The sequence below is a fragment of the Cherax quadricarinatus genome, chromosome 42 (assembly GCF_038502225.1).
Source record: "Cherax quadricarinatus isolate ZL_2023a chromosome 42, ASM3850222v1, whole genome shotgun sequence".
Lineage (NCBI taxonomy): Eukaryota > Metazoa > Arthropoda > Malacostraca > Decapoda > Parastacidae > Cherax > Cherax quadricarinatus.
Genome location: NC_091333.1, coordinates 266,557 through 279,389, shown reverse-complemented (window position 1 = coordinate 279,389; position 12,833 = coordinate 266,557). Strand labels below are relative to the sequence as shown.

At 40.2% G+C, this 12,833-nt stretch overlaps 1 protein-coding gene across 6 annotated transcripts in view; it reads right to left on the bottom strand.

The window, feature by feature from the left end:
• Positions 1-12,833, bottom strand: part of LOC128695561 (EF-hand domain-containing protein 1-like) — a 101,554-nt gene that overhangs the window by 10,219 nt on the left and 78,502 nt on the right. For 3 of the 6 annotated variants that reach the window (XM_070093175.1, XM_070093174.1, XM_070093176.1), the window contains exons 10-12: positions 9,960-10,059; positions 9,665-9,757; positions 6,238-6,357 (exon numbers count right to left, since the gene is read on the bottom strand). In XM_070093175.1, the coding sequence (XP_069949276.1) occupies positions 6,238-6,357; positions 9,665-9,757; positions 9,960-10,059 (313 nt within the window). Of the gene's footprint in view, positions 1-3,682; positions 4,675-6,237; positions 6,358-9,664; positions 9,758-9,959; positions 10,060-12,833 lie in introns of those variants that run through there. The other 3 variants (XM_070093178.1, XM_070093179.1, XM_070093177.1) reach the window with 3 other exon arrangements.

The window sequence follows — 12,833 nt, the reverse complement described above, 5'->3', positions numbered from 1 at the left end:
CATGCAGCCTATAAGATTTACAAAAGTCAAATGGGTACCTTGATGGTGGTGAAGGTTCCTGATCCAAGGAATTAAACATGTCCTCTCCTTCCTGGGATCAAAATTTATTGCCTACCATTTCCTGATCTACAGATTTAGTAACTTCTCATGAATACAGTAATAAGGTATGTAATTTATTACATACAACACTGTCATAAACACGCTAGATAACAGGGATATCTTGCTACTCCAACTTACACTTTGGTCACACTTCACAGACACGCACATGCATATATATATATACATACATCTAGGTTTTTCTCCCTTTTTCTAAATAGCTCTTGTCCTTTTTATTTCTTCTATTGTCCATGGGGAAGTGGAAAAGAATCTTTCCTCCGTAAGCCATGCGTGTCGTATGAGGCGACTAAAATGCCGGGAGCAATGGGCTAGTAACCCCTTCTCCTGTATACATTTACTAAAAAAGAGAAGAAGAAAAACTTTATAAAACTGGGTTGCTTAAATGTGCGTGGATGTAGTGCGGATGACAAGAAACAGATGATTGCTGATGTTATGAATGAAAAGAAGTTGGATGTCCTGGCTCTAAGCGAAACAAAGCTGAAGGGGGTAGGAGAGTTTCAGTGGGGGGAAATAAATGGAATTAAATCTGGAGTATCTGAGAGAGTTAGAGCAAAGGAAGGGGTAGCAGTAATGTTAAATAATCAGTTATGGAAGGAGAAAAGAGAATATGAATGTGTAAATTCAAGAATTATGTGGATTAAAGTAAAGGTTGGATGCGAGAAGTGGGTCATAATAAGCGTGTATGCACCTGGAGAAGAGAGGAATGCAGAGGAGAGAGAGAGATTTTGGGAGATGTTAAGTGAATGTATAGGAGCCTTTGAACCAAGTGAGAGAGTAATTGTGGTAGGGGACCTGAATGCTAAAGTAGGAGAAACTTTTAGAGAGGGTGTGGTAGGTAAGTTTGGGGTGCCAGGTGTAAATGATAATGGGAGCCCTTTGATTGAACTTTGTGTAGAAAGGGGTTTAGTTATAGGTAATACATATTTTAAGAAAAAGAGGATAAATAAGTATACAAGATATGATGTAGGGCGAAATGACAGTAGTTTGTTGGATTATGTACTGGTAGATAAAAGACTGCTGAGTAGACTTCAGGATGTACATGTTTATAGAGGGGCCACAGATATATCAGATCACTTTCTAGTTGTAGCTACACTGAGAGTAAAAGGTAGATGGGATACAAGGAGAATAGAAGCATCAGGGAAGAGAGAGGTGAAGGTTTATAAACTAAAAGAGGAGGCAGTTAGGGTAAGATATAAACAGCTATTGGAGGATAGATGGGCAAATGAGAGCATAGGCAATGGGGTCGAAGAGGTATGGGGTAGGATTAAAAATGTAGTGTTAGAGTGTTCAGCAGAAGTTTGTGGTTACAGGAAAGTGGGTGCAGGAGGGAAGAGGAGCGATTGGTGGAATGATGATGTAAAGAGAGTAGTAAGGGAGAAAAAGTTAGCATATGAGAAGTTTTTACAAAGTAGAAGTGATGCAAGGAGGGAAGAGTATATGGAGAAAAAGAGAGAGGTTAAGAGAGTGGTGAAGCAATGTAAAAAGAGAGCAAATGAGAGAGTGGGTGAGATGTTATCAACAAATTTTGTTGAAAATAAGAAAAAGTTTTGGAGTGAGATTAACAAGTTAAGAAAGCCTAGAGAACAAATGGATTTGTCAGTTAAAAATAGGAGAGGAGAGTTATTAAATGGAGAGTTAGAGGTATTGGGAAGATGGAGGGAATATTTTGAAGAATTGTTAAATGTTGATGAAGATAGGGAAGCTGTGATTTCGTGTATAGGGCAAGGAGGAATAACATCTTGTAGGAGTGAGGAAGAGCCAGTTGTGAGTGTGGGGGAAGTTCGTGAGGCAGTAGGCAAAATGAAAGGGGGTAAGGCAGCCGGGATTGATGGGATAAAGATAGAAATGTTAAAAGCAGGTGGGGATATAGTTTTGGAGTGGTTGGTGCAATTATTTAATAAATGTATGGAAGAGGGTAAGGTACCTAGGGATTGGCAGAGAGCATGCATAGTTCCTTTGTATAAAGGCAAAGGGGATAAAAGAGAGTGCAAAAATTATAGGGGGATAAGTCTGTTGAGTGTACCTGGTAAAGTGTATGGTAGAGTTATAATTGAAAGAATTAAGAGTAAGACGGAGAATAGGATAGCAGATGAACAAGGAGGCTTTAGGAAAGGTAGGGGGTGTGTGGACCAGGTGTTTACAGTGAAACATATAAGTGAACAGTATTTAGATAAGGCTAAAGAGGTCTTTGTGGCATTTATGGATTTGGAAAAGGCGTATGACAGGGTGGATAGGGGGGCAATGTGGCAGATGTTGCAAGTGTATGGTGTAGGAGGTAGGTTACTGAAAGCAGTGAAGAGTTTTTACGAGGATAGTGAGGCTCAAGTTAGAGTATGTAGGAAAGAGGGAAATTTTTTCCCAGTAAAAGTAGGCCTTAGACAAGGATGTGTGATGTCACCGTGGTTGTTTAATATATTTATAGATGGGGTTGTAAGAGAAGTAAATGCGAGGGTCTTGGCAAGAGGCGTGGAGTTAAAAGATAAAGAATCACACACAAAGTGGGAGTTGTCACAGCTGCTCTTTGCTGATGACACTGTGCTCTTGGGAGATTCTGAAGAGAAGTTGCAGAGATTGGTGGATGAATTTGGTAGGGTGTGCAAAAGAAGAAAATTAAAGGTGAATACAGGAAAGAGTAAGGTTATGAGGATAACAAAAAGATTAGGTGATGAAAGATTGAATATCAGATTGGAGGGAGAGAGTATGGAGGAGGTGAACGTATTCAGATATTTGGGAGTGGACGTGTCAGCGGATGGGTCTATGAAAGATGAGGTGAATCATAGAATTGATGAGGGAAAAAGAGTGAGTGGTGCACTTAGGAGTCTGTGGAGACAAAGAACTTTGTCCTTGGAGGCAAAGAGGGGAATGTATGAGAGTATAGTTTTACCAACGCTCTTATATGGGTGTGAAGCGTGGGTGATGAATGTTGCAGCGAGGAGAAGGCTGGAGGCAGTGGAGATGTCATGTCTGAGGGCAATGTGTGGTGTGAATATAATGCAGAGAATTCGTAGCTTGGAAGTTAGGAGGAGGTGCGGGATTACCAAAACTGTTGTCCAGAGGGCTGAGGAAGGGTTGTTAAGGTGGTTCGGACATGTAGAGAGAATGGAGCGAAACAGAATGACTTCAAGAGTGTATCAGTCTGTAGTGGAAGGAAGGCGGGGTAGGGGTCGGCCTAGGAAAGGTTGGAGGGAGGGGGTAAAGGAGGTTTTGTGTGCGAGGGGCTTGGACTTCCAGGAGGTATGCATGAGCGTGTTTGATAGGAGTGAATGGAGACAAATGGTTTTTAATACTTGACGTGCTGTTGGAGTGTGAGCAAAGTAACATTTATGAAGGGATTCAGGGAAACCGGCAGGCCGGACTTGAGTCCTGGAGATGGGAAGTACAGTGCCTGCACTCTGAAGGAGGGGTGTTAATGTTGCAGTTTAAAAACTGTAGTGTAAAGCACCCTTCTGGCAAGACAGTGATGGAGTGAATGATGGTGAAAGTTTTTCTTTTTCGGGCCACCCTGCCTTGGTGGGAATCGGCCAGTGTGATAATAAAAAAAAAATAAAAAAAAATAACACTGTTACATATATCTACAAGAGTATCCTACAAACCTTTAATAAGTAATCTTCAACTTACAAAAATAGTTTTATGATGATAGTACATTATTATTACTATACATAATAAGGCTTAGCACTTCTTTTTGATTATAATAATATACATAATAAGCCATGTCCTAGTGGTAATAATAGTATATATTACTCCATACATGACTGGCTATATCTTAATAAATTAGAAATAAATAGTATTTTATGTATGAGAAGTCGGGAAAAGCCAGAGGCGAATGTGAGGAAAGTATGAGGCAGTGGGTAAAAATGAAAGGGAATAAAGTAGCTGGGAGAGTGAGTTTTGGAATTGGTGTATTCATTCAGTACTTATATGTATAAGTGAAGGGAGTTAAGGATTGCCATAGAGTATGCATACATAGTTCCTTTATATAAGTTAAAGGGGAAAAGATGTAAAAACTGAAGGGTAATAAGCCTGTTGAGTAAACCAGGCAAAGTATACAGTAGAATTGTTATTGAAAAAGTTAAGGGTAAGACAAAGTAGGATTGCAGAAGAGCTAGGAGGATTGAGGAAGGCTAGGGAATGTGTAGACCAAGTGTTTACATTGAAGCTTAGATAATGATACAAACTGCATGTTGAATTTATGCATTCAGACAAAGAATATAGAGTTAATGACCCTTCACTGGCTAATGAAAGAGCAATGATGTATAACTGGGATAACAATGAAAGTCCTATGGTGGGAGCCCACTTTTTTTATTTTTTTGTCCCTATGGCCAGGGACAGCGCTGTATAGCCCTTGTGGCTTAGCGCTTCTTTTTTATTTTAATAATAATATGGCCAGGGATGGATGACTGCAGTCCTGTAATCTAGTGCTATACCCCTATGGTATGGGTGCAGCAGGTGGTCTCGTGCTTAGTGTCAATCCAACTTCACCCCCTTTTGCACAGGGCTTGTACGGAGAAGCAGGGATGTTGCTGTTTTGGTGACTGCCACATAGGTCTGCTGCCTTATCTGAAGCAGAAAGCTCCACTTTAGATCTATGACTGGCTTGTAGATACCCTCTGGATGAGCAAGCCCTGCTCACACAGCCAATCACTGCTGCATGTGCAGCTACCACTCCCATGAACCATGAAAACCTGGCCCTCTAATTGGTCGACTTAAATATGATCAAGTAGCTAATCAACATCCTTGCTTGAAATTAAGCTTCATATTTGCCAAGCAGCCAATAATAACTTTGCAACAATATACTTATAGATGAGGTTGTAAAAGAAATGAATGCTAGGATGCTGCAAAAGGTGTGGAGTTAAATGATAATGAATCTGATACAAAGTGGGAGCTGTCACAGTTGCTTTTTGCCAATGACAATTCCTTTGAAAGAATCCGAAAGGAGGTTGAAAGAATGTGTCAAAGAAATTAAAAATGAACATGGAAAAGAGAAAGGTGATGAGAGCAACAACAACAAAATAAATACATGTAGGTAATAAAAGGCAGGCTATCAGATTAGAGGAGGGAAGTATGGAAGAAATGAATGCATTTAGATATCTGGGAGCTAATGTGTGGGCAGACTGGTTTATGAAAGATGAGGTCAAAAATTGAACATCAAAAAGATGTAATTTTGAGTCATCTCTGGAAAGAAAGCAATATATGGAGGCAAAAAGGGAAATGTACTAGGGCAACACCTTCGTATTTTTGTCAGGCATGGGGCTACAATTAACCCTGCAGTAGGGAAAGGGCTGGAGGCAGTAGAGATCTCATGTTTGAGTGTAATGTGTGATGTGATTATGCACAGAAAGTAGAAATTAAAAGATGGTGTGGGGTTATGCAAGGTTAAATTCAGATTGCAGAGAAGTTATTTAGGTAGTTTGGTCATTTGGAATGAAGCAGGACAGGATGACAGTATATCTGGGATGGAAGAAGGAAGAGTAGGGGTTATCCTAGGAAAGGTTGGAGGAAATGAAGGTTTCAAGTGGTAGGAGCTTGAGCATCTAGCAGATGTGTCTGAGTGTGTTAGATTAAAGTGAGTTTAGAAAAATAGTTTTAGTAATTCTACATGCCCTTGGAAGGTCAGCAAATTAATGTTTATGAAGGGATTCTGAGAAACAGGTTAACAAGACTTGAGTCCTGGAGGTGGTAAATGCAGTGCCTGCATGGTGAAGGAGGGGCAAGGATGTTGCAGTTTGAAGAGCCATTTAAACTGTGATAGCTACACACTTCTGGCAAGAGAAGTATTAAATAAATGATGGTGAGTGTTTCCTTTTCTGAATCACCCCACCTTGGTGAGAGACAGCCAGTGTGATAAAAAATTTGAGGCTAGCTCTTACTAATTCAGAGGTAATTATTATTGTATATGATAGGCTGTCTGATTAATACTGTGATGATAGTACACTGTTATTCTATACATGATACGCTATATCTCCCTAATATTATAGCATACATTATTACTGTATTTATGATAGGCTATATCATACCAATATTGTGAAAAAATAATAAATTTTTACTCTATGCAATAAGCTATATCTTATCAGTATTATAAGAATACACTATTACTCTACACATGATAGGGTTATATCTTACTAATTCTGTCAACTCCATGGTATCATCAATGATGTGATAGGTGATGATAAAGCTGCGGTCACCTTCTGTCTTGAGGGAAGAATCCAGCATAGCCGAGAACCTTAGAACCTGCCAGAAATACTGTATGTGCTATTAAATATTTATACAGTATACTGAAAATATATATAGGCTTCATTAATATTTTACACCCCCATCGTCCCCCTCATACACACACACCTCAGGCCAAGTGTCTATTGACAAGTGCCTTTGAATGTCTTCCTTCCTTAACCCTTTGACTGTCGCAGGCCCCTTTCTGAAACTGTCATTCTATGTCGCAAAATATTCGAAAAAAAAAAAAATGATTTTTTCTTACCAAAATGTTAGGATTATTTTATTGAGCGTTTAAAGCCTAAAATTTTTTTTTGCCATCAGTACTTACCGAGATATAGAGGCACAAAGTTGGCAGAAAATGAGCGACGTATGGCAACAGCGGCAAATGCTGCCCACCTGGTATTCTTTTATTTATTCCAATTCAAAGGTTTCTTGTATTTTCCAATATTTTTCTTTTCTAAGTAACTTATGTGGCCTGTGGGACCAAAGTAAGGTGCATTGTTCAAATATACACTCATTGTTTACAACACAATAACTGAACAAACATTATCACTATTAGATTGTGTATAAAACTTGTTTACACAAACAATACAAAACATTGTTTATTACTATTGTTCCATAATATATGTACATATGTACAGTCACTGAACACTTTCCTAAAACTGCTGCAGCTTGTGGAACACTTTGAAACATGGGTATATGCAGAGTGGTACTTGACACTCCTCACACATAAAACAAGTGTCTGCATCTTTATGGGCATTTTGTGGTATGTCTACATACAAAACACCTCTTCTGAGCACTTTTCTTGAAAGCAGTAGGAGGCAGTTGTATGGAGTAGTGATCACCAGGCCTCAAACGAGATGGCATGTGTTGGTAATTTAGTGAGCGCTGGTCTATTACAGGTGTTGCTCCTTGGCACTTGACGATTACTTGTCTGATGACTGACAAACAAAATTCACCATATTTTGGTTTGTTGTTGGTCCTCAACTTGTATATGTTATAAGCATTTAGTAGGGAAATATCAAGAAGATGGAAAAAAAGTTTTATATGCCATTTATAACTCCTGCGTACACAATCAGCAAACCCAATCTACATGTCACATTTGTCCACTAAGCGCATATTGAGGTTGTAGTCCATGACAGCTGCAGGTTTTAGAATGGGTTCATTGGTCTCTCTATTGTGCTTGCCAGTGTGTGCCATTTTGTTTCGGTGAACTGATGTCAAAAATGTGACATCACATTTGTCATGCCACTGAAATGCCATGATGTCAATGGCAGCAAAGGCCTGCACCTCACCTCTTCGAGTGCCAGTGTCGAACCTTGGCATATACTACTTACGATTACCACGCACTGTGCCACATGTGTCTGTCATGTTCACTCGCAAGAAATCACTGAGTATGGGGCTTGTGTACCAGTTGTCAGTATACAATATATGCCCCTTACCAAGATATGGTTCCATCATTGTTCGAACCACATCACCAGAGATACTCAATAACTTCCTGGTATCTCTCAATGTATTACTGCCAGTGTACACAATGATATCCAAAACGAGACCACTTCTGCAATCACACAGTACAAATAACTTTATACCAAAGTGTTTCCTCTTGCTTGGTATGTACTGCCTGAATGAGAGATTCCTTTGAATAAAATCAAAGACTCGTCAATAACAAGCTTCCTGAAGGGATAAAAATACATGCAACACTTTTGTTTCAGGTAAATAAACACATTTCTGATCTTATATAACCTGTCGGTTCTGTCAGGCCTTGTTTTGTCTGAAAAGTGTAACATACATAACAGTATCAAAAAACGATTTACTCCTGTAATGTCACTAAAATCTGGGGTTGAAATCAGGCGTTCTGTTGACCAGTATGTGGTGACAGTGTGCTTATACACATGTGGCATAAGCATTATTGTGGCAAAGAACAGGTACATCTCTGCCACAGTTGTATCCTTCCACTGTAGTCGTGATCTTGGTGAAAGAAGTGTATTTGCCATGGTGTACTCATAGTATGTGTTGGTTTCCCTGACAATAATGTCCATTAGGGGTTCATCAAAGAATTACTGAAAGCATTCTAGTTCAGTGGCATTGTTCCCAACTGTACACGATGGCCGTATTCCACTTTGTGTTTCATCAAAGTCGTGGGGATTGGGAATAAAATCGTCACCTTGCTGCCAATCCCAGATGCGGTCTGCTGGTGGGTTCTGGATATTGAAACGTGGTTGTGGTTGTGCAGGTTGTGGTTGTTGTGGGAGTGTGGCATTGGGTGAGGCTGGTTGTAGTTGTGCAGAGTCAGCAGCGTCGGTAGTAGCATGGCCCGCTGCTGGTTCCACATGACTTGTGCCACTGCCAACATCACCACCACCATCACCTTCTTCCCCACACACATTACACATCCCCATTGTAACAATATCATCATCTTCACTGTCAGGTCGTGGTGTAGGGCCACAGGATGTACTCCCAGATTTACTCCTTTGCCTTGGAAGGGCATAAGGCACACTAACAGAATGCATGCTGTGTTGAACATACTGCCGTTTCACTGGCGAATATTCCCCCTCACTGTTGCTACTCGAGCTGCTGTCAATAACTTTGAAATAACTATCATTATCACTTTCACTGCTCAGATCTGAGTCCTGTAAATGGGGAAATAGTTTTCTTTTTCGTCCTGGTACAGGTGAACGTGAATGAGATGTGCCAGCACCAGAGGTGGACAGTTGTGGGTCATCAGGGTTTTCATCACTAATTACGTAATCCTGGGCACTGCTTTCGGTCACACCCTCTCCAAAACCATGAAATTCACTTTCCCTGGCACTTCCATCACTGTTAGAACTATCACTTGGGAACAGTAGACCTCCAATACGTTGAGGAGTGAGGTACTTCTTACCGCAAGGCATGGTGAAAATGGACTACCAAGATGACGTTCCCACAATGCACCACTGAGTCCCAGATTTTTTTCACAGGGTGCACACCCACCACTGAGACCCATTCTCTCTCATGTAGGCCTACCAGCTTTCTCCCGCTTGATTTGAAGCCGCTAGAATTTAGGCGTATATATACATCTGAAACAGTGGCGCGTAAGATGTATATATACGACCGAAACAGTCAAAGGGTTAAGGGTTACCTCATTTAGTATCTAAGACATTTTTTACAACATTCCATTTGCAAGCTAAGTTAGTCATCTTCATCTTGATGAAGAACTCTTGATCCATTGAACTTGAGCTACATTTTCCTTGGATCAAACCTGACTACCTAGATCCTATTCCCCAGTGCTGTATGACATCTGCAGATTCAGCACTTTGAAAATCAATAAGAAAAAATACAACTGAAAGAAAAATCTCACTGTAGCATCCTGAGAGTTCAGTAGTCCTGAGCGAGGCTTTGGTCTGGGCACAATGTCTGACTGTGTCTTGCCACTGGAGCCCGATTCATCTGGCTGGGTATCACAACAAAAAAGTAAACGTACGTACATCTTTCAGCGTAAAATTGTGTTAAAAATAATAACTTTTAAGTTATTATGATAAAAATAATCAGCATTTAAAATAAAGCCTTCTCATACAAAGTTTGTTTGAAATTATACAAAAATATAAAACATTATTACAGCATTAGAGGACTGCATGTCAAATGTAATTGTGAACCTTAATGTTCTCGATGGCCTTCATGGCTGGAACATTATCAATGCCATAGTTGTCCATAAGAAATCTACGAGTTTGATCATCACATCCAGTCACCATTACTCTATAAAATATAAAAAACAAAATTCATAAATATGTTAGGTATACAGTAGCCATGTAAGAGAAAGAAATCTCTTGGTTTATTGCAGTTCTGGTCATCTGACCATGTCCAGTATGTGACCCATGATAGTCAACTTATAAGTACCATATCTGTGAAATGGGCAATATTATTATTATTATAATCAAAAAGAAGCACTAAGGAAATGGGCAATAGATATTCTATCTGTGAACATGGTAGTATCTTGGTAAACAGCAACCATGCAGGGAGTTACTAATGTCCATGCACATATAAGCCGCACATAGGAGAAAGAAGCTCATGACGACATTTCAGTCTGACTTGGACCATTTACAAATAAATGTGTGGGCTATTTGTGTATTGTTCCAGTCATGGTATTGTGCCTTTTTGTTCTTTAAGTACTACTGTCCTGTGAAATGAGTGTGAAAAGGAAATCTGTTAATTTTTTGTACTCTGGCAGAATTTCAAACCACATTTCTCTCTCATGAACAGGTAAGATGACAAGTAACTCTTACAAACTTGTTTTTACTTTCATTATACACATTCCTTTACTTTCCTATATACTTCCTAATAGTTCTCAATCTTGTAATATTTTCTTTCTAACCTAGGAGACCTGGTCTGAGACTGGGCAGTGAAAAAGGTAATCCCAGAACCAATAACAGATAATGGGTATCGTATTTATGAACATAGGTGATGTGCCTGTGAACATGGGTAGTGGGTACAATACCTGCTAACATAGGTAGCGGATACTGCACCTATGAATACAGGTAATGGCTATCTTCTGGCTTATAATTTTAACCAAGACTGAAGAGAGAGGAGTGGTTGGGGGTGGTGTTTTTATTCTACCTGGAGTAAATTTTGGGGGTCACTGCCCCCATGCCTTTCCCAACCTTTCCCTCACAGCCTGATCCCAAGCCAGAATTCCTGGTTGCTGGCCTAATTGACCATGCTGCTAGCGCCAGCTGCAGGCAGTCCAACATATACATCACAGCTCAGCCAAACAGGAACTGACTTGAGGAACATATTAAGTTCCCTCTCAGAGACAGCCAGGGTAATTCCTCTTATTTACAAAGGGAGAGAGGTCAAGAGTCTTGGTTCCCTTACAATCAGAGTTTTCTTTTAGTGTATTCGTTGCATCCCTGCTTTCATGTGGAATGATTTTGGTGTGCAGGTTTGGGACCAGTCCCTCTTTATTCCCCTTATGGATCAAATCTGATTGACTTCCTATCCCCAAGTGGTATTTAACCCCTAAAGTACTTTTTTTTAAGGGGAAGAGAAAAAGAGTATAATCACAAAAGCATCCAGCCAGTAATATTTGATACTTTCAACTTTCTTTAAAAAATATTTAGTTTCTTCTGGCTGTCTATTCAATATTTTGGGCTATTTTACTGTAACATTTGTATTAATTATATCAGAGGTGGTGCCCTGATGTTGGTGAAGAGATCTTGATACAGGGAATTAAAAACCACCCTTCACTTCCTTGGATTAAAGCTAATTACCTCTTGTTCCCCAGGTACTGAATGATCCTTATGGGTGTAGCACTTTCCCATCAATATAATACTGTAACAACAATAATAACAACAATAATAATAATAATAATAATAATAATAATAATTTTTTTTTCAACAAGTCGGCCGTCTCCCACCGAGGCAGGGTGACCCAAAAAAAGAAAGAAAATCCCCAAAAAGAAAATACTTTCATCATCATTCAACACTTTCACCACACTCGCACATTATCACTGTTTTTGCAGAGGTGCTCAGAATACAACAGTTCAGAAGCATACACATATAAAGATACACAACATATCCCTCCAAACTGCCAATATCCCAAACCCCTCCTTTAAAGTGCAGGCATTGTACTTCCCATTTCCAGGACTCAAGTCAGACTATATGAAAATAACCGGTTTCCCTGAATCCCTTCACTTAATATTACCCTGCTCACACTCCAATAGATCGTCATGTCCCAAGTACCATTCGTCTCCATTCACTCCTATCTAACACGCTCACACACGCTTGCTGGAAGTCCAAGCCCCTTGCCCACAAAACCTCCTTTACCCCCTCTCTCCAACCCTTTCGAGGACGACCCCTACCCTGCCTTCCTTCCCCTATAGATTTATATGCTTTCCATGTTATTCTACTTTGATCCATTCTCTCTAAATGACCAAACCACCTCAACAACCCCTCTTCTGCCCTCTGACTAATACTTTTATTAACTCCACACCTTTTCCTAATTTCCACACTCCGAATTTTCTGCATAATATTTACACCACACATTGCCCTTAGACAGGACATCTCCACTGCCTCCAACCGTCTCCTCGCTGCTGCATTTACCACCCAAGCTTCACACCCATATAAGATAAGAGATAAGATTTCGTTCGGATTTTTAACCCCGGAGGGTTAGCCACCCAGGATAACCCAAGAAAGTCAGTGCGTCATCGAGGACTGTCTAACTTATTTCCATTGGGGTCCTTAATCTTGTCCCCCAGGATGCGACCCACACCAGTCGACTAACACCCAGGTACCTATTTGCTGCTAGGTGAACAGGACAACAGGTGTAAGGAAACGTGTCGAATGTTTCCACCCGCCGGGAATCGAACCCGGGCCCTCCGTGTGTGAAGCGGGAGCTTTAGCCACCAGGCCACCCAGAGTGTTGGTACTACTATACTTTCATACATTCCCTTCTTTGCCTCCATAGATAACGTTTTTTGACTCCACATATACCTCAACGCACCACTCACCTTTTTTCCCTCATCAATTCTATGA